This window comes from Phyllostomus hastatus, unplaced genomic scaffold (assembly GCF_019186645.2).
Source record: "Phyllostomus hastatus isolate PE091 unplaced genomic scaffold, TTU_PhHast_1.1 phas_contig_58, whole genome shotgun sequence".
In the NCBI taxonomy this organism is placed as follows: Eukaryota; Metazoa; Chordata; class Mammalia; order Chiroptera; family Phyllostomidae; genus Phyllostomus; species Phyllostomus hastatus.
The window spans coordinates 14,971,532-14,991,149 of NW_025333916.1; the positions used below are offsets into that span (position 1 = coordinate 14,971,532).

General features: G+C 35.0%; 1 protein-coding gene across 2 annotated transcripts in view; it reads right to left on the reverse strand.

The window, feature by feature from the left end:
• The window catches only part of XRCC4 (X-ray repair cross complementing 4), a 218,388-nt gene that overhangs the window by 120,635 nt on the left and 78,135 nt on the right, over positions 1-19,618 (reverse strand). For both annotated transcript variants that reach the window (XM_045847762.1, XM_045847763.1), the window contains exons 4-6: positions 13,178-13,344; positions 5,903-6,052; positions 3,176-3,282 (exon numbers count right to left, since the gene is read on the reverse strand). In XM_045847762.1, coding sequence (XP_045703718.1) covers positions 3,176-3,282; positions 5,903-6,052; positions 13,178-13,344 — 424 coding nt within the window. The remainder of the gene's footprint in view (positions 1-3,175; positions 3,283-5,902; positions 6,053-13,177; positions 13,345-19,618) is intronic.

A 19,618-nucleotide genomic window follows, 5' to 3' on the forward strand; every position in this document is an offset into this window, starting at 1 on the left:
AAAGGAAAATATTCTAACAATAAAATGACATCAAATACATATCTATCAATAATCATCTTAAATGTAAATGGCTTAAATGTTCCAACCAAGACACAGGGTAGCTTAATGTATAAGAAAGCAAGACCCATAGAAATGCTGCCTCTAAGAGACATACCTCAGATCAAAAGATCCACACAGATAAAAAGTAAAGGGATGGAAAAAGATATTTCATGCAAATGGAAAGGAAAGAAAAGCTGGGGTAGCAATACTTATATCCCATATTATACTTTAAAACCAAGGCTACAGTAAGAGACACTACATAATGATAAAGAGAACAATCTAACAAGAGGATATAACCCTAGTAAACATTTATGCACCCTAATCCTAAGTAAGTAAAGAAAATCTTATTGGACATTAGGGGAGAGATGGGAGAGATCAACAGCAACACAGTCAGAGTCAGGGATTTTAACACACCATTGAATTCATGGATAGATCTTCCAGAGAGAGAATAAACAAGAAGACAGTGGCCTTAAATGACACACTAGATCAAATGGATTTAATTGATATCTTCAGAGAATTTCACCCCAAAACAGCAGAATATACATACTTTTCTAGTGCACATGGAACATTTTCTAGGATAGACCACATGTTAGGACACCAAACAAGTCTCAATAAATTTAAGAAGATTGAAATCATTTCAACCATCTTCTCTGACCACAGTGCTATGAAAGTCACAAGAAGAACACTGAAAAGCATGCAAAGACATGGAAGCTAAATAACATGTTATTAAGCAATAAATGAGCCAACAGCAACATTGAGGAAGTGAAATACCAAACAAAAAAGGCTAAAAACCGTATCATTTCACTCTTATATTGCAAATAAAACAGAAAGCAACAAATTAACAAAGAAAACAAACAAACCAACTAATAGACAAAAAGTATGGTGGGAACCAGAGATAAACGGGGTAGGGAGAGGGAGGATGAGGAGAGTAAAGGGGTTCAAATACATGGTGACAGAAGGTGACTAGACTTTTAGTGTTGAGCACGCCATGCATTTTACAACTGATGTATTATAAAATTGTACACCTACAACTTATATAAAGTTATTAACCAACGTTACTCCAATACATTTAACAAATTGTTAAAAGTTTAAGTCAGATTATGTCACTTGATTGTTTAAAACCTTGCAAAAGTTTCCAATACAACTCAAAGTAAAAGTCAAAATCATTACTCTAAGGCCCTGCACATGATCTGGCCTACCTCTAATCTCCTTTCCTAGTCCTCCCTATCTTCATCCTTCAACTTGATCCACACTGCCCTCAGCATTATTGCTTGAACACATGAGGTAAGCTCCTCTGTCTACTGCCTGGACATTAGGGCCTTTGTACTTAACTGTTCTTCATGCCTGGCATGCTCTCCCTGCAGAGAGACGTGTCACCTTTTGACTGAGGACTTTTTTGGTGCTCTGCCTAAAGTCACAACACTCATCCTATTCCCACCCTGGCATTTTCTATCATCTCTTCCCGATTTAATTTTCTGTTTATCACTTAACATATTTTACATTAAATTTATTCATTTTGTTATTGTCTGACTAGAAATCACACTTCACCAAGGCAGAAATGTTTGTATTTTCTTCTTTACTACATAGAAAAGTTTCTGATATAATGGACATTCAAAAATATAATTGCTAAATAAATGAATCCAACATTAATGTTGAGAATAGTAGGCTTATGTTGTAACCATACAAGTATAATATAAGTTCAGGGGCTTCTCCCTCTAGAAAATTGTTGGGAACCGCCCTGCCTGGTATTAGAAGCTGTAACCCCTGCCTAGGCTAAGGCTGAGGGAACGCCCTTGGAACCATAAGCCAGCAAGGAGACAAAAGCTTATCTCCCTGGCAGGAGCGCTGCTTTTGCTGCTTCATTCATAACTGAACCCCAAAGCTTGGTCAGTTAGCTAAAGACAGGTAAGATTCCCCAAGGGGGGAACAACCTAAGACAGGCACAATCACGTGGGAGGTCCCCAAAAGAAGGACTTTGGGGGCTACAGCAAAAGGGGTGATGGACCCTCGCTCCTTGGCTTTGACATAGCCTGAGTCCTCATGGTCTGGGAAAAAATCTCCTTATCTCTTGGTTGCCTTAGTTCCCTTGCTCCACCTAAGCCTGAAACATTGACAAGGTGGTGCAGCTCTGTGCTATAAAGGGCAGATTCCCCAGGTGATCAGGCCTAAGAAAGAATATGTAAATTACTGTGAAACCTTCTTTGTTTAGAATGCTCTCAGTTGAATGAGAAGGGTCCAAGGAGGAAGTTAGTTTGTTCCTCAAAGTCTTACAGTTCTTTGACCCTGACTCAAAATAGGCCCTCAGACTTCCTTGTTATCTATTGTTCCTTACTTCCTCGTAATGAGTAATGTACTTTACCTGAATTATTATGCAAAACGAGCCCAATAAAAGCAGGTTTGGACAGTAAATCGGCGTGCTCCCCACTAGAGGGGGTGGCCGTTCTATCCCTACTTCTCCACAGAAATTAGTCTGTCTCTATGCATGTTTTTTCTCGAGTTTCGTCAAGCCATTCGCAGCGTTCCGTGATCAGTGCTGGCCGGTGACCCATGCATCAGAAAATCTATAAAACTCTAGTAAAATAATCCATAGTTTGTTTAAAAACCTGCATGCTGGGTACTTGACCTGAGGTACTGAGAAAGGCTCAGGCACTTTTAAGGGCTATTTCTCCTTTTTGTCTCGCTGACACCATCTAACCCCATTGCAATCCCTTTTCTGAACAGTGAGAGAAGGTCTCAACCTCAGGATAAAGCATTCTAGATCACCTTGCTCCATCACCCTCACCCATGGCTCTAGCTAGATTCAATCTCAAGTGTTATGGGCAGCCAACTTTGAGCTAGAGATAATTAGCATGAAGGCATATATTGTTTATTGGTTATGCATCCTTGTTTAACAAAGAATAATGTACCTTGGTGTGTATGTATGTGAGCATACTCATTTGTTTTGTTGTTGCTAATGAATTGCTGCATTTTATAATAAATATTCATGGTTAACATTAGTATTGGATGTTTTAGACTAAAAAGTCTAAAGAGTTTTTATAAGGATTTTTTTTCATAGCATTTTTCATTACGGATTATTATCATTAGAGTGATAGGCCCAAATAAAATATTCAAAACAGGAAATAAATGTATTTATTACCTGGAGCTGACACTGAGGGATCAGGCAGACTTTCAGCTTCCTCATCAGTACTTTCGTCATAGACTGTGGCTCTATCAGCAGTCATTTCAGAATACGTTGAAGTTTCCCTAGAAAATGAGAATGTTGGAATTGTAAAGTATTGGCTAACCTCTGGCTAGATATCAAATTCACTAGTAATCACAGAAAACATCCATGGGGAAATATTATAATTAAACAAACATATACTGAAATCAACTCATATGATCAAGATGAAAGCATCTCAAGGACTATATGTGAATTCTCTTAAGAACAAGTTTACCTTGTAGCCAACCTAAATGTGGTTGAGTGCTCACTATAATTCTGGAATCAGTTTGTCATATTCATCTACCAAAATACTACTCTTCTATGGGTCAGTGAAGTATTTTACTACTCTCAAAGTGTCACAGGTGGGCATAGGTAACCAGGTTCTTAGTGATCAGGACAAAGAATTGAACTGAACACCCAGAGTTCATAGAAGAGAACATGGGTGCAGGCCAACTCCAAGCCGAGATTGACCTCATGGGCTGGAGGGACTCTATTCTTATAGGGAGGATCCTTTCTGGCTAGTTTTTGTGGGCTTTTACTGAGTATATACAAGTAGTTGCATTACTTTAAAGCTATTGCGCATGTGGTTTCCCATGATCCTTCCCGATTGGCCACCAGGGAAGAGGGTCCCACAATGCTACGGAATTAATCCCCGTTTCTCCTGGGGTCCCCCTGTACTAGGTTCACCTTTCCCTAAGCCAGAGAATTATAGCTCTCCATGCTAGAGATTGGTGAAAAAGAAAAGAGTTATTTATTCAAGTTATACAGACTAAAAGTAATGACTTAATGTCTTTGTCAAAATCCCAAAGTCCCTTGAAACACCTACAAACACACAGTCCTTCCTTCCCCCCTTTGCCCAGTGTGGGGTACCATATCTCAGGAAAAGAAATAGAAGTCCGTGGCTTAGGCAGCTCTCGGTTTTTCCTAGTAATTTGTGCTCAGCTGGCAGGCCTTCCTTAGTTCCCAGCACCATTGGTTGTGTTGCCAGGATCTCCAGCTAAAGCCTTGTGGTGATTCTTCTCATGGCTGCAGGGGGTGGGGGGGGATGGCATGTGAGATCCCCCTTTCTGGGAGAGCGACGGCAGCAGCAGCAGCACCAAGAGGGCTAGCCCGGAGCTCCTTGTGTCCTGGCCAGAGCAGATGGCTGCAAGGTTGGCTGAGCCCGAGCGCAGCATGCGGAGGCCTGGCGGTGGCTGCGGCGGCTGGGCAGTGATCTGGTGCTCCCGAGTAACTTACTGGTGGCCCCTTCTCGCGGCCACGGCTGCAGAGACGGCTGGGGCTCGGAGCTGGGTGGTAAAGGAGCCACAGGCGGCTGCATCACGGACGGTTTCTGCACGGCTGCGGGAGTCCCCACTCTGCTAAAGCCGCATGGTTCTCTCCTCAGTGGCTGCTGTCTTCCCTGCACTGCCACAGCTGCATGGTTCTCCCCTCAATGGCCGCCAAGTCTGGGTTTTAAATCCCTGCACCAGTCTTCCTCTGCAGCCCCATTTCCGACTCCTCCCACACTTGGCTTCACACGCCAGAACTCATATCCTTCCAGCTTCACTGGGCTGCCATCATGAGTCTGGGCAGGCGTGGCCCCATGTCATGGAGCCAATCGTCTCTGAGCTACCACGCAGGCGCTGTAACTCGGGGGACCTGCCTCCCAGTTACATCTTGGTTGGGGAAGTTACTTCCATTCCCCTGGCTCAGAGCTGGTCACAGCTATTTAACATATCTAAGCAACCAGCCAAAGGCTATAGATATGTTAAATGACCACGCCAGAGGTTAGCTGCAAGGCTGTTGCTATGCAAAACAGCTCTCAATGGCCCTGCTCCATTTGTCCCTTCCCCCAACCCACACCTGGGGGGTGGGGGTGAGGACATCTTAAAATCACCTGGACACCTTGAGTTCTGGACCCCATTCCAAATCCTTCTTTTGGGGACCCTTTGGCTGTATCCTCCTACAAAAGTAGTTCTGCCTTTCAACTGATCTGAAAATTCTGAGCCAGGTACTTTTATTCTTACTATGGAGATACCCAAGTAAGGCACAGAGAATTTAAAGAACTTGCCCAAAGTCATGTAGCAATAAGTATCAGCGCCAGGCCAGCACTTGAAATAGGACCAGGTGATATCAAATGTTATATTCTTTATATTATACCATTAGTAAACCTACCTATGTTTTCTCTTAGATTCAGGACAATAGACCCAAACCTATAACTGCAAATGCCTAACATAGTTATAATTGTCCAAGCCATACCAGCTCTTAGTCATCTGTGATTCTTCCCTAAAAATCAAGTACACATCCACTCTTAGAACCACTTGATTCTAAATCAACTGTTACTTAGACATCAAGATCACAAATGCATGTATCACTCCTTAGTTGGGCAGAAGATTAAAGTTTTTAATTAATCTATTTCTTAGTGACATCTATGAATTAAACAAATAATATTTAGATAAACTTCCTGCCAGTTTCCTGATTTAGGTGTAGGTGTGACAGTTGGGCAGACATGGGAGCTCATGTTGAGAACTCTCCACCCTGCTGTATCCAAGAGCAAGAGCATGCAATCCCAGTTACCAAATGATCTCACAGTACCAAAAGATGGCACCTAACTTTCATTACATTTGGGAAGAAGTTCCACTTAAATTTATACACCTGCCATCTCAAGCAGAAAGGTCAAAATACCTTTTGTGTTCCATGTTTTCTCGTTCTTGAGCTTCACTTAACAATTTATGTAAGCTTCTGATCTTTGCTTTCTTCTCATTCAGCACCAGAATAAACCGTTGATAAAGATCGGCCTCCAAAGCTTCCTTAGCACTCACACATTTTTCAAACCTAAAATGTAAATAAACAAATAAATAAATAAACCACGCACATTTTCTTAACATTAGTATTATGCATTCTATTATTGAAGATGATTTCAAGAAAACTTTTCAAGGAAAATACAATTAAAAATCATCTTTTACATACTTTTATTGATTTAAAGTTTTATATAGATAGCTAAATAAATAATTAGAACCCATGGTTTATTTATGTTACTAATTTGTGCAATAAACTAAGAATCAAATTGAAAACTGATATAAAAAAAACTTTTAAAACATCTAAATGCCTAAATGCAATAATTCATTTACATCTCCGGTTTATTTCCAGATGAATACATTTTTACATGACAAATTTCAAACAAGATTAACTAGAGCCTAGGTTTCCTATGCTTTGTTAATATAACTGTAATAGCAACAGCAATCTTGTTTTGTGATTAAGTGATTTGCCTAATCTGTTTTCCCTAAATAGATCATGAACTGCTCCAGGCCAAGAAAAACTTCCCAGGCTCCAGTTTATAACCCAGCTGCACCCACCCACAGGCACAGACACTCACACACACAAAACAAATGAAAGTACACAATTTGAAAGTTCCAAGAAGAGGTTAATGAAACAGCAAATGTAAAACACTATTTCAGTTTTAGATACACATGATAAAACATAAATTCCTCTATCATTTCTATTTTTTCCACAATATTTAAATGAGCTAACAAGAGATTGTGCTAATTTTGATCTCCCAGATAATATATAAAGAAACTAGCAGAGGCTGCATGTGCTTGATATGTGCAAATACACATACCATGAATGAACATCTATTTAGAGATCCAAATATAAATTATTTTATGTAAAATATGCTTTTAAACTTAGTCTACCTTTGCCTAGTTTTCTTTTTATCATATTGTTTGTTTATGCTTCTGTTGTCCTAGGCAGGTATCATAGTATTTTCACTATAAATATTTTATATATTTATAATAGTTTATATATTATAAATATATTTTATATAAAGCATAACATAAAATCTATACTTTAAATATATTTTTCAGTGAAATAATTAGAAACAAAAATGTCAAAATTTGATACCTTTGATATACATGCCCTTATGCTTTCAACAAGATATCTATCCAGAGATGCAAAGAATTAGGGCCTCTCATGGCATGAAGAGAAACATATGGCAATATTGTTTTCTGGGAACAATTATGGCATTTGGGTAGCATAGTCATTGGCTGTGAACTCAAAGGCAAAGTGCCTGTGTGTTTCACTGGCTGCTTTATCATTAGTGCCTAGCACAGAATTCTGCATTCAACAGATACTGACTAGATATTTATGAAATAAATGAATCAAGTCAGTGGGTTAATATGGATATTTTATAAGAAAATGGAGAGCCAGTGATTCTGAATTTTATATTTTTCATTACTTTAACAGCTACTTTAACATTACTCACAGCAATGTCATTAAGAATAATTTTCATTTTCTTAAGTTTCTAAAGATTTGTGGTAAATATTAATAGAATGATACTTTTTTCATCAAGCAAAGCCCTCTGAGAAACAAGTAAAGCAAAAAGTGTGTGGGGTGGGGAAAGAGCTAACATTGAAGAGCTGCCAACATTGATGGCTTTTTTTAAGCAGAAACATGTTACTGCAGTTGTATTTCAGATGTAAAATGTTATGTGAATATTATTTCCCATTTTCTTATACTCTTTTGTAACATAACACAATAACAAAAATTTTAAAAAGATAAAAAGAACATACATACCATTAAAATACCTGAGTTTATAATAATGAAATACTTTAAACCTAAAGTAAAAACCAATTATAAAAAGGCACACTAAAAATTCTTCTATGTTGGAACTCCAGTGGGTGACACAATCGGTTACTGTGCAGTACTTATAAAAATCTTGTATGTTTTAATTAATTACATAAATTTTAAGAATGGTAATCAATAAATAATTTACCTTATTTAAATATGTATTTAATATACATACAAAACACTACAATGATATCTGATTGAGAGTATGTGCACTTATTGATATGAATTAAAAATGAAAATAAGATACCAAAATGAAATATCATATAATTTGTCTAAAATATTGTTAATCTAAATAATCAGTGTCACGACCACAGTCAAAGGCAACAATGTTGCTGTAGTAGGAGAGCGAACTCCACAGAATGAAAGACATCCTCTCTGAGTTAAACTTGCTTGGGTTTAGCAAAATTTTAGAATTTTGTTACAATGAAATTTCTGATTAACTGGATAACACTTTGTAGACAAAGCTGGGAAGTGGAGGTTAGCTGGAACAGAGTATTACTGTGAACAGTTTTAGGAAATAAATTTAATTATTAACCTATAAACAAATTCAGAGAATGCTATCCTTTTATTCACTATTCAGTTACTAAAAGGCACCTACAATTTCCCATAATCCACACTTAGTGCCAGTGCTCCCTTATGGCATCATATTACCATGCTTTCCATATTACTTGAGTCCTGCCAACCCTCTGCCTCAAGAACTAAACAGCTGTTAGTAAGCAGGACATTCAGTGGAGAAGAAACATGGGATTCTACTAAGTTTAGTGACACTAAAGGAGAACAGAAATACAACTAGATCAGCCCACCCTTAGTCCAAGAATCATCTCCAAGGCAAAGCTCAAACCTGATAAACAAGGAATACGTAAGTGATGCTTCTCCTAGGTGACTAGGAGAAGAGAACAGTATGTTAAGTTTAGTTAGTAACAGGACTGCAGTATCTAGGAACTTGGACCAAAGGATAGTAATTTTTAAAAAACAATTAAAAGGATAACTAAACATGAAAAATACTGAATATTCAAAATAAAATATTTCTGGGTGGAAAAACAAAGAATCTAAGCATACCAAGTTAAAAAAAAAAAAGAAGAGCAGAAACAAGGCAGTTTCATGCAGATATAGCATCCAAAGTAGAACCATAGATTAAATAACCCCAAATGAAACAACAGATACGTAAATGTGAACTCCGTGAAATGTGAAATCTGGTACTTCGAAACTGTACAGTAATCCTCATATTTACAATCAGTGCTGGCCAAATTTATATTCAGGTCAGAGTTGTACAGCAAAAGAAAATATGAATAGAGTTCAGAGGACAAAGAATGCTAAAAAGAACTGGGAAAAAAAGCAGTGATAAAGAGATTTAAGAAGACTTAAGTACTGAAGAAGATGGCAAACAGCTGTTCCTCTTCTTTTCTGAGGACAGCACAAGAGGAAATGGCCTTCAACTACACCATGAAGGACTTAGATCACCAATAGATGGAAGGAAGAATTTTATGACTGTGGCTATTCTTAAACACTGTAAGGGACTACCAAAGGGAGCTGAATCTATCTCTTGAGGTCTTTAAAAATCAGACTGAATTCATCCTGATATAATGTGATACTAGCTTAAAGGCAGAAAGCTCTTACGGAAGAGCTTTCAAGGTCTCTTCTATTCTAATGATTCAATGTATGTCAACCCAATTCAATCTGCTGAACGCTGCTTCAAATTACAGGTTTAATAACTGAAATGAGAATAAAACTGGAGAGTTTCTAACATGATGTCTCAATGCAAAGAAAAGGCCTATTCAGTAACATGGAATGTAAGACTTATTTAAAATTAAATAGGAAAAAACAAGGAAATAAATATAGCTAATAACCTAAGGATTTACTACAATATTTCTAATGTTTTATCTACCAAAACTATACAAAATTAATCTAGTAATGTTATTTGTTCAAAATGGAGCTAAGACCACAATTATTAAAAAAGTAAATAAAAATAACTGTAAATAAATATATTGTCTACACATTAAAGCTCGTTCTTCTTAATTGTACTGTAATCCCTCAGGCCTTACTCCAGCTTCATTGATTCTCCACTGTCATCCCAAATGAAAACTGCTTTAGAGTTGGCTTTGATTATAATAATAATGCATATTAAAATATCTAATATACATGCAAAATACCCCAAAAAGTAAAGTAAAATTTAATACATAATTTCAGGTGTGGACTATTAGAATTTCATTTTCTCCTTCTAGATAGTTTCTATCTAAAGATATATGTTGCAAAAAAAAAGAATACTATTAATATTTTTGGTACTTTATATTTCTCCTCTGAACATATCATAAACATTTTTCATGATACAAGCACATATGCACATGATTGGGTTTTTTTGCTTATATAATATCCTATTATGTATTAAATATATTTGAGACCTATCTACCAAGCTTATAAGGAAATTCTCTGCACCTATTCTATGCTCCTCCTCCTTACCTTCCCCCAGGCACACTGTCTGGAGCAATGATGGGGAAGAAATGATTGGATCATATGTGAACACTGATATAAAAGAAATCAGAGCCCACCCAGAAAACTGAACTCTTACCAGACCTAATGTGACGGCCCCAACTAACGAGTCTCTATTTTTATATCTTCAGTGACTTAATTCAGTATGTGTATGTCCTATTTCTAATCTCTCTAAAGACTCTTCATCAGTACTATTGGGTTGGCCAAAAAGTTCGTTTGTTTTTTTCTATAGGATGGCTCTAGTAACAATTAGTTATCTCTAACTTCATTCGAAACAATTTTGTTAGATTGTATTGTGACAGCTGTCATACCAGTGGACATTTAAAAAAAAACTTATCAAAATTTGTGAATTTTGTGTAGCCATTTTAAGGTAGAAAATAAGCAATATCTTTAGCATATTATGGTTTATTATTCCAAGAAAGGTAAAAACAAAATGAAATGCAAAAAAGATTGGTGCAGTGTATGGAGAAGGTGCTGTGAATGATTTAACATGTCAAAAGTGGTTACCAAAGTTTGGTGCTGGAGATTTCCTGCTGGACGATGCTCCATAGTTGTTTGAGCAGGCCAGTTGAAGTTGACAGCACTCAAATCGAGACATCATTTGAGACCAGGAAAAGCCATACAGACTTTTTGGCCAACCTAATTCTTACCTCACGGAAGCTGGAGCCGCAGATCCTTCTCTCATTTTCTAGTTTTGTAAGGCTCTTGAAAGGGAACACTAAAGAAGGTTCAGCAGTACTGCTTGGCCATGACCAAGATACAGATATAGCTTCTTAAAATAGCTTTTCTCCTTTGATAGAAAAAAAACCCAGATTTGGAAAATTACAGGGGGGTACAAAAGTAGGTTTACAATTGTTTGTATGGAAAATAATACAGTAATTAATAAATAATCATTCAAGAATAAACTCTGTGTTTCATGTACTCACAATTGTAAACCTACTTAGCCACACCTTGGAAATGAAAGTTACTAACCTAACATCTGATATATAATTACAAACCTAGAATTCTCTAGACTGGACTCTCTTTCATCTCAGTTTGCAGGGTCAGCTCAATAGCACATACCTTCGGCCTCTGAAGATGTCTGGTCCAGTATTTACAAAAAAGAATAACCAGAGCACAGTAAGACAGGTGATAAGATACACAACTGTGCTTTTGATCGAATAGAAAACCTTTGGCCACAAAAACACAACGGCACTTTCTGTACGGTTCAGAAATAGCAAATCAAGCATCTGTGGGCCACATACTATATGTACTACTCACACATGAAACCACAGGGTACATTTTCTCATCTTTGTTCCCTGCCGCTTTCCCTTCTATGGCAGTGGTATTGAATACTGATGAGATAATACCTCCTTCAACCTCTGGCAGACATTTTAAAGCAATTTGTTCAAGCACCAAGTACCCAGTCTGCATTTCTGTAGGCAATTTGTGAATCAAATTTTCTATAATCCTGAGGGTATTTTGAGTTTTAAATATAATGGCTTATCACAAATACAGTACATCTCCTTTAATTTGATTAATTTCACACATAAGTAAGCCCCAAAACATGCATTCTAACAGATATTTGATATCAATTCAAACATGAATAAAACAGAAGTTAAAGAGAAAAATTAACTTATTTCTCTGTATGGTATCCTAGTATTTATATATATTATTCATTTGGTTTCACAATTTTTATATGATTGAAAACAAAAATTAATTCAAAACAAAAAGAACTATTTTCTTAATGTAATAACTGAGACACTAATATAATCAGGTATTAAAACTTAATTTTATGTGTCTTGCATTAATTAATAAAAATGATTGAATAAATGCAAAAAATTTCTTTTAGTTGATCTTATTTTTCCATACATATATTGATATACTCTTCACTCACTTCTGTCCCTCGTATATACTTAACTAATGTCCATAAAAACAATCTCAATGACTGTCCTAAAAAGACCCTAAATAGAAAACTATTCTTATCTTTTAGATCTACTACTGGTTTGAATGAAAATTTTAAAAATCTACTAGATACACTGGATATAGTAACAATAATTATAACTATTATATGCATTCCACATAATTCCGATGTTTCAAGGTATATATGTATAAACATATGCATACTATAGTATATATGTCTCTGTAGAGATATAATGTTCACAACATACATTTTATTTCCTTCAAAAATCTTTTACATAATAGAGTAACACAGGCTAAACCTTGGGCCAGCCTAGATTGTAAAATAGTTAAGAAAATTCATAATTAATAAAATAAATGATCTTCCTCTTCATCATTTAAAAAATAAGAGGTAAAATCGAGAAAAATAAAAGGCTTCCAAATGTCTTTTCCAGTAGTCACAATTACCTCAGCTTTTAAAAGCGCTGGTAGTATGAATTTGCAATCAATCAGGAAAAATAAGTACTAGGAGCCAAAACACACATCATTGGAAATAGTTGCCATTTATATAAAGATTCCAAATAAGGAATAAATTGCACTTATTTACATTTCATGTCTCTATTTATTCACTATTAGTCCTGTAATTTGAGCTAAAGTAACCCTTATAAATATCAACATCTTAAGTTCTGATTAATATTAATCAATCCTGATTCTCATTGCCCAGTTACTCCTTATTGTTTATAAGTTTGCTGGTACGACCAAATGCTAATGACCTAAAAGTGTTAATGTATCATTATCATGTACAATAGTGACCAGTAATTTGGTTTAATTATATTAGGTAAAGGTATAATTAATGACAGGCTTATTTTAAATATATGCTAGTCTATGTTATAAATTTACAAATCATTAACTTAGTGCTACAATGACCTGAAGGGAGCTTAGTGTTTATATAACACATCATGCACACACCGTCCTTGAACATCATTCCAATCTCTCAGAAGCCTTTCATTTTCTTTCTGCAGGTGTTCATTTCTGGCACGGTTTTCTGCAACGGTGTCCAGGCAGTCACAAATGAGTTCTCTAATGACCTCAGCTGGGCTTGCGACTTTCTCTAGATTGAAGGACCCAAGTCTGAACTAGGATGAAAGGAAAACACGATTAGCTTTGGGAGAATATCAAAATTGAGCAGCCCAATTTAAAATACAGATAATTTATTCTAAAGGGAAAAAGTCTGATTCAAATAGAGTACACTTACCAGTAGAGTGAACAAAGTAACTGAGCACCTTCCTAATTTCTTACTGAAGTTTATTATATAAATCAAAAATATAACCTAAGAATAATCCTTGTAAGTTGTAAATCACTCTCACACCTTCTAGCAGAAGAGAAAGCGACATAAACACCATATAAGCATATTACCATCTGTTTGCTACAACCTTATATAAGTGTCTCTGCTCAGATTAAGAAAAGGAATTACCCATGAGGATTTTTAGTGCTAGTTTCTGTTAATACTGATGGTAAAATGGAATAATTGACAAAAAATACGTTATTTCTGAAGGAAGAGCAAAATGTGGTAATAGCTGAGAGAACTGTAGGGATTTAGGAAACTCATAAACCTGAGGACACCACACAGCATCAAAAAACAACAATTTATTACAATACATTATAAACAATAATGTCAGTTGTCAAGCTTAAGTACTTTTGCATAATCTTAATTCCTCTTTTAGTGGGCACTTTAAAAAAATATAGTATAATATACTTTTATTTATAGTTATGGAATTCTGAAGGGAACAAAGGTTCTCATTTGGTAGATAAAGACACTAAAACAGTAACTAATAATAATTATACTTATCTTTACTATCAAAATTATAATTATTGTAGGAACCAGTAAGATTTTTAAAATAAATTATTATTATAGCTGCCATATCTTGTGGCTGAAGGAAACTCAAGCGAAGCACAAATATAAACTCACCTAATCGTCACGGAAGTGGAACTATCATGTATTTTATAGATTATAAACCAAGGTTCAGAGTAGTTATCTAATATACTGAAGGACTCAAGTCAAGGTCCTACTCTGCTATGCTGTTATGCTATTTATCGACATAAGAAACTATCCTAACTAAACAACTAGTAAGAGAAACTACTAGTTTCTCTGAAACGACACATAATTCTGAAGGGAGATTCTGATGGCATTGAGTAGCAAAATTGAGAGTAAAACTGAGATGTTTTTTATATTGTGTTTTAGCCTCCTAAATCAGTAATTTCTATTATGGCATTTATCTAATTAGGACATTTCCAAAATTTCTTGCTTTAAAAAGAGTATCTCTATAAGTATGTTATATACAGATTGAGAAATACTTAAACAGTGGTGGATAATTCTGAGACAAATCCCTATTAATCAATTCAAAATAAAAATAAAAGTTACTAAAATAAAAATCCAATGTTTGTAATCTCAGTGGAATTTTATAAAACATTTCAGTTAATTCCTATAAATTAGAATCACTTGTATGTGTAACGCTAGAGAGTAAACTTTTCTATATAAGCTGTATTTAATTATTTACTTTAAATTTTCCAAAAGAAAACAGTCTTGTTTAATATTACAGAAACCCTGACAAAAGACTTAAATACAGATGATCCCTAGTGTTGAGAAACATTTATTTAGCTTAAAATCTAAAGAAAAACAAAAGATATTTATATTCTTCTGTACTATAGGCCAGTTTTAGAGGACTAAATATTACTTTTCTAGCCAGAAAAGAAAGTGTGTGTGTTGCAACCTAAGCAGGTCGGTCTGTTTAATCCTTTAATTTGTGTTATCTTACTTTTTCCTGTTTCTTGACAAAAGAAGAAAACATATTAGAAAAAAACTGTTCTTTATTTCAATTAGTATACCTAGTTGTACAGAAATTAAACAATTTGAACAATGTTTATCAAAAAAAAAAAGACTTGGAAAAACTCTAATTATTATTATTCATTCAGTTAAAATTATTTCAGGCAATTTCAGTCAAAATTCACAGAATAGAACTAGCCAAAAGGAAAACAAAATGGAGAAGGAATTTAAAAAGCATGAGAAAAAAATGCAAGAACTAAAAGATTTAAATTTTCAGATACAAAGGGTCTACTAAGTTCCCAGCACACTGGAGTAAAAGAGGACTCACATCAAGACATAGCATAACTAAATTTTGGAACATTTAGGACAATAAAGAGAATCCTAAAACATTCTAGAGCAATAAAATAGGTTACATGTGAATGATCAGGAATCAGAATGGCACTGGACTTCCACAGAAATTCTAGATACCACAAATCAATGAATTAATATCTTCAAAATGATAGGCATATTCAGAGAATATGTTCCACCAGTATGATGAAATAAACCAAATTATAGCATAACATTCTTCTAATAATAAGTAACATTTATTGAGTACTCACTATGTTTTAGGCATTATGTCAGTTATATATATAAGTCTCTGTGGAGCTAATAGAAATAAATTCAGAGTTTGAGCTCTGAATCTAAGGCAAAAAGAGTGTAAGGGTCATGTGAAATGTAGTCAAAAAAGTTCTGTAGAAATCTACATGAAAACGTCAAATTCAATGAACTATCCTTTCTTTAGTTTCTACCATGTATATGTACAGGGAATTCTACACTATAGAGAGCAGCCCTGGCTGGTGTGGCTCAGTGAACTGAGTGCCAACCTGTGAACCAAAGGGTCACTGGTTCAATTCGCAGTCAGGGCACATGACTGGGTTGCAGGCCAGTTCCCCAATTAAGGGTATGCAAGAGGCAACCACACATTGATGATTCTCTCCCTCTCTTTCTCCCTCCCTTTCCCTCTCTCTAAAAAATAAATAGTCTTTTTTTTAAAAAAAGAAAGCATATATTATAGAAGGTATACCTTACATAAATGCAAAAGGGTAGTAGTTTTTACAGTCTACAAAGTTAATAAATTAGTTTCTGAAAAATCAATGCAAACTACAACACCACAACCATAAATTTTCAATATTAAAAAGCTAAAAGTGGAAAAAAAAGCTAAAAGTATAAGTGTAGTCAGACTAAAATGGTAAAATACTTCAGGACTAAAATTATTGTTTTCAATGAAATAATGCCATTAATGCACAAAATACCAAGTGTTTGGTGGTAACTATGTAAATAAGTTCTGTTACATAGACTACTAGTACCTGCTGTAAGCAAATATTAAAACCAGAAACTTAGTTTCAATGAAGTCCAAAAAAATCAACTGTTTTGGCATATTATAGTTTTACTCCTGCAAACTCTTTCTTATGAAGCAATCTCAAATGAGAACTTTTACCCGTTGCCAAAAATGTCCAAACAGTACAGCAGCAATTGTATTTTGACAATGTAGTAATCCCAGTTCATTCGATGGGGTGCTAAGTGATGGGTCCCTAAAACTAAAGTGAGGGAGTAGTGATAGAGAGAGTAGCATTTTGAAAATACAAAATACACTGAGATACACAGTTACATGAAAAGTTGTACCATGGAGAAACAATGTTAGAGGCAAAATGAATATTTAATAAAATTCTTAAAGGATAATTTTTCTTTGTATGACTCAAAATGTCAGATAAAGGATTTATGTGCAACTACTAGAAATGCTTTGGCACTTACTGTCATTGTTACAATATATTGAGAGAAAAAAGTATTCCCCTTAATGAGTCAGTTCAGAAAACAATATAACATGAACTCTTTAAAAATGATCATAATTCTATGTATTAGTGTTTGGCTATAAATTAAAGAAGGCCATGATGTCTGTGTATCTGTCATGTATTCTCTTTTTTGGAAAGGATTATTTAATTTTTAAGCTGGATAAGTAAACCTCTACAAGTACATAGCAAGCTATTACAAGTTTATGCTTTAGATAAACACAAATTTGCCGCCCAAGTACTGCTAACTGGATCAATGCAAAAGCCAATGAAGATCATACAAGGATCTAGTGTGAGTGGGGATGGCCGACTACTTTTGAAATGACTTAATCTCTTCCCAAAGAGATTCTATATATTAAGTGACTGTAATAGTCACATTCCATGTCCCCTCAGAATTACCAAGGAAGTCTTGCTTTTTGTTTGTTTGTTTGTTTGTTTGGGGGGCTGAGGGGAGAGGGTGAGAGCAAGAAAGAAATATCAATTTGGTGTTCAACTTATTTATGCATTCATTGGTTGCTTCTTGTATGTGCCCTGACTGGTGACTGAACCTACAACCTTGGCGGATCCAGACGACACTCTAACCAACTGAGCTATCCAGCCAGGGCCGCCAGGGCCGAAGTGTTGTTTTTAATCAAACAAATATAAGACAGTTCTCACAAGGTTAAGGTGTTTTCCTAAAGTAGACAGAGCTAATATTCCAGTTAACCACACATTAATCTTATAAGAAGTAGAACTGAGGCATTATTGGGAGGCCAAATAGGTTATTTTCCATTCTATCTTTACCTTCCCCTTGACCAAAATTCTCCCATTTATATGGATATTCCTAATATACCTCAGTCTTCAAAGGTCATCTGTATATATTTCCTCTCAATGATCTTAAGAAATCTGACCAACTTGACTCTACAATATAGAGAGATTTTTATGGAATGGAGTATCTATTGGAATAGCTACCTCAAAATAAATTTCTATTTATTTAGTTATGTTTAACTGAAATTTTCACCTTAAACAACTGTGTTTAATGAGCCTACATTCAAAGTCTACCCTAAATTTTAAGGTTGTCACATGTAACAATTAAATTGGTTTTAATAGCCATTTTCTACACTGAAATTGCATATCGAAGACTGACAATCAAATTAGAATTTTGTTTTTTCTTAATACATCTTTTTCTTCCTATGTATATCTTTCTTTTAGCTGAAGCTAATAATATGAAGAAAAACATGATATATTTCAAAATGCCCTAAAATTTGATTTTTTTTGTAATGTTATCCACATTCTTGGTGCTTAAATTCCAAAAAAAGATATACATGTGATAAATATTAAAGTCTAGATGAGGCTCCTTTACCAACAATCTGTGACCTTGATTTTTGAACATCAACAACTTGGAGTAATACCATTGTCCAACCTAACTACTATATAACCTCAAAGAATTGCTCAGTCTTATCATTTCAATTCAGTGAACATTTTATTAAAAAATTTCACCAAATACTAATATATGCATCAAAGGTACAAGAAGAAATAAAGCATAGCCCCTACCCACAAAGAGACTTACAAAGAATTACACATTATATAGTGCATGAAGCATTATTAAAAAAGTACTCATTCATATCATATTCAATATTTTTCACAAGCACATCAATCTCACAATACCAGTAGATAAGCACATTTTCAGGATAGTAGGAGCAGCATGAAATAGTAATCAAGATATCACTATAAAGACCATAATCAGACTCTCAATATCAACACTGGCTGTAGCTAGTGTAATGTTTAATTTTACGTGTTTGCTTTACTGGTCACTGGATCTCAGCTAGCTGTGCAAACATTACTTTGAGTGTGTCTATGAAAGTGTTTCTAGAAGAGAGTGGCATTTAAATTGGTGGGCTGAGTAAAACAGATTCCTTTCCCCAATCTAGGTGACCATCAACCAATCAGTTGAGGGACAGAATAGAGCAAAAAGGCAGAGGAAAGTTGAATTTACTCTCTGTCTGACAAGTGGGGCTGGTTGAGACACAAGTCTTCTCATACCCTTTGCACTCCTGGTTCTTAGGTATTCTGATCTGGATTGGAATTCTACACCATCAGCTCTCTAGCTGTGAAGCCTTTGAACTATATCACAGGCTTCCTTGAGTCTCCAGATTCCAATGGTAGATAGTGAGCTTTCTCAGGCAACATAATTGTGTGAGCAAATAACTCATTATATTTATAAATATATATACTGTTATTTACATACTATATATATATATATATTATATGGACTTTGTTTTCTGGGAAAAAAATTTAATGCAGTTAGTATATCAGCTTTACAGAGTCTATGGTTATATCCTAAAGATAACTAATTTCCTAAATTCCCCCACTTTGCCCTGGTTATCCATTCTCGGGCCATTTCAATACAAATAAATTTAAAAAATATGAAGAGGATAACAATTACTTTTATTCAGCCTTATTTTTTTTTCATGATTGTGGACTGAAAATTATAAATAACAAAACAAATAACTACTGGAACAGTATCTAAAAATAAAAGCAGAGTATTACAAATAAGTTGTAATGTATGCACAAAACAATTTCTTGTAGACAACTCATGCTATTGCTATGAGCTGCCATGGAAAAAGGCAACAATCCAGAATGTTTTGTGTTTTGTATGAACACAAAAACAGGATCAGAAAGAGAAGTTTAACTGACAGAGAAAAAAGAGCAATGATGCTAACATTTCCATTGCTGTTATCTCATCAGTAAGTAACGTAGAGGAACCACCCTGTCATGGAT